At 50.3% G+C, this 2,728-nt stretch overlaps 1 protein-coding gene across 1 annotated transcript in view; it reads left to right on the top strand.

The window, feature by feature from the left end:
* The window catches only part of CXCL14 (C-X-C motif chemokine ligand 14), an 8,554-nt gene extending 6,853 nt beyond the window's left edge, over positions 1 to 1,701 (top strand). The window contains exon 4 of the mRNA XM_029215747.1: positions 524 to 1,701. Coding sequence (XP_029071580.1) covers positions 524 to 539 — 16 coding nt within the window. The 3' untranslated portion in view covers positions 540 to 1,701. The remainder of the gene's footprint in view (positions 1 to 523) is intronic.
* Positions 1,702 to 2,728: the final 1,027 nt, after the last annotated feature.

The raw sequence follows: 2,728 nt of genomic DNA, 5'->3' as shown, positions 1-2,728 counted from the left end.
TAACTACTAGAGGAAGTAACCTTGAGTCACAGGCCTCTGTGGCAGCCCCAGCCCCACTAACCGCCCTTCAGTCTTCAGGCAGCGGCTTCTGGAACTGGCATTTTTTTTCCTGGAGAACATGTATTCTTGGGCTAAATATAAAGAAAGACACAAGCCTAAATGGAGGGAAGGGATGCCTCTGCCCCTCCCCCCATCCACGCCATCATTGACATTCAGTGTTCGTTGGGCAGACTTTCAGTCTCTTGTTTCTGAGTTTCCTCATATACCAAGAAGGTTTGCTTCCTAGAGCTTTGAGGATAAAAAGAAACTGCAGAGGTGGAGGCTGTGTAGAAAGGACAGAGCCAGGTTCAGGTGAGCTTTTACGCCCATGTGCTGGCCTCCTCTGAAGTGTCCCCTGCTTCTCCTGGGCCCCTGTGTTCCTGGGAGAGGCACTCCCCAGGCCAGGTGCAGAGAAGCTCAGACACCGGCCTGTGCGTTTCCTGCCTCGTCCTGAGCCACTGAAATGGGTGTTTTCTCTTCCCAGGGTCTACGAAGAATAGGGTGAAAAACCCCTGACGGGAAAGCTTCACACCGGTTGGGACACAAGCAAAGGGCTTTGCAGATTAAAAAAACAAACCCTTTCTTTCTCACAGGCATAAGACACAAATTAAATGTTGTTACAAAGCACTTTTTACCGGGGGTCAGTTTTTACATTTTATAGCTGTGTGCAAAAAGGCTTCCAGATGTGAGACCCTTCTCTCTTGTGTTCCAGATTTCGTCACAAGCTGCTTTTTACCGAAGAGGGGAGAAACTCATGCCTTTCCTTTATTAAAAAAAAAAAAAAAAATGCTTTTTTGTATCTGTCCAGACATCACTATACATCTGAGCTTTATAAGCACCTAGGAGGAACAGGGAACTTGTTTGAGACATTTCATAGCAGCGTTGCCCCCTTCCTAGCGCGGGAAGCTTCCGCTCAGAGGTCCTGGCACCACGGCACAGCTGCCACAAGCTCTCCTGGGCTCATGGTCGGTCACAGCCTCAGGGGGACTCAGCAGCGGTCCCAATGGCCCCAATTGTCAGGCAAGCAGGAGCAGATCTCTCTGCATCTGTTCTTTGAGGAACTCAAGTTTGGCTGCCACAGAAATGTGCTTCATCCCCGGGGTTAATTTTTACACATTCTAGGAAACATTTCCAAGATCCTGGGATGGCGAGGCAAATAAATGGTCCTTAAGGAAGGTCCTTAAGGAATGGCCCTTGGGTCTTCTCTCCAACCTGAGTGTTTGTGAAAGTTTCACTGCTTCAAAACCACGTGGAGTTACTGATGGTGTAGCGAAAATCTTAGGAGAAAATTTAAAAATATACAAATACATGTACAATATACAGATACACATGCTGTTGATGAGGGAAAACCTTCAAAGCATGTTTCTTTTCCTCATGACAATGGAACATGCAGTACTAAAGCAATCTGTGATTCCCCACATAATTCTTCAGTGTTAAACAGTGCAGTCCTCCTTCGGTGCAGCCCTCTTTAAGATGACCACACGCCTTTCCCTTTGTAAATACACTCTTAGGAAGGCCCCCTCTACACATGTCCCTTCAGTATGTGCCGTGTTGCATATCGTGTCGTATGCTATGTAAATGTCAGAAACCGTTAGCATTGCATGCAGGTTTGATATTCTTTCTAAGACAAAAAGAAAAGTAATAAAACATATTTGAAATGTACCAAAATTTTAGAGTACTGACTTTTTTCCTACTTAATTAAGCCAGGATGACAACCAAATGTTTACCACATCCTGAATAAACAGGGACAGGTGCACTGGGGAGGAAAACTTGTGTTTCCCGATACCTGTCAACACCGTCACCTCTATAGAACGTCCTGAAGACAGAAAGCCAGGCTTCGAGGCTGATGCTTCCTTCCCTGCCTGGCTCCCACACCTGGGGCACGTTCATCAGAACAGCCAGGCCGGCACATATAGGACCACAGGGTCACGCTGCCATCCCCATTTAGGGAAGGCAGTAGATGCGGGACCCGTCAAGACCCCTGGGGTCCAGGGCCCCAGGATTCTAGTGGGGCTCAGGCAAGGGCAGGAAGTGCCCACCTACAGGGCTCCGCAGCCAGGCTGTGTGGGAGCCACAGCCAAGGTGACACTGAAGGTCCACTTCTCCTGCAGGACGGAGATGAGTGCACACACCTCATGGCGCTTCTGGGGACTGAAGGAGGCAATCCATGTAAAGCGCTCAGGACACCAGGGCGTGGCGAGCACTCGGTAGATGTGAGCTCCTTCAATATCCACAAGACCAAGCCACTTTGCACTCTGCACAAACTGGCCACAGCCCCACACCTCAGGTACCCCAGTCAGCCGCGCCCTGAAACAGGCCCCTCTGTGCCCGCCTGGATCCCACACGCTCCACAGGACTGCCCAAGGGGACATGCCTCCACCCTATCTGCACTTCTTGTCTGCTTCACCAGGAACCAGCAGCCCCGCACCCATGTCCCTTCACCTCCGAGGATGGCTTCCTGGCTCTGCCAGCGCTTACAGGGACACACAGCAAGTACCCTGCCCTAGCACCTCCTCAGCAAGATGCTACTGCATCCTTTCCATCATCTCCTGGCACTTCCAAGTCCCACCAAGTGTATATGCCTGAGGAAACTGAGGACCAGAGAAGTTAGCAAAGCTGCCCAGGGTCACTCTTCACACAGCTCCAATGGCTGAGCCTGGCAGCCTCTTTGCTGAGAGGAGCAGGACAG

The sequence above is a fragment of the Monodon monoceros genome, unplaced genomic scaffold (genome assembly GCF_005190385.1).
Source record: "Monodon monoceros isolate NGI ecotype Baffin Bay Population unplaced genomic scaffold, NGI_Narwhal_1 Super_Scaffold_12, whole genome shotgun sequence".
Classification (NCBI taxonomy): domain Eukaryota; kingdom Metazoa; phylum Chordata; class Mammalia; order Artiodactyla; family Monodontidae; genus Monodon; species Monodon monoceros.
The sequence above is the reverse complement of the archived record's forward strand: the minus strand, read 5'-3'. Positions and strand labels throughout refer to the sequence as shown.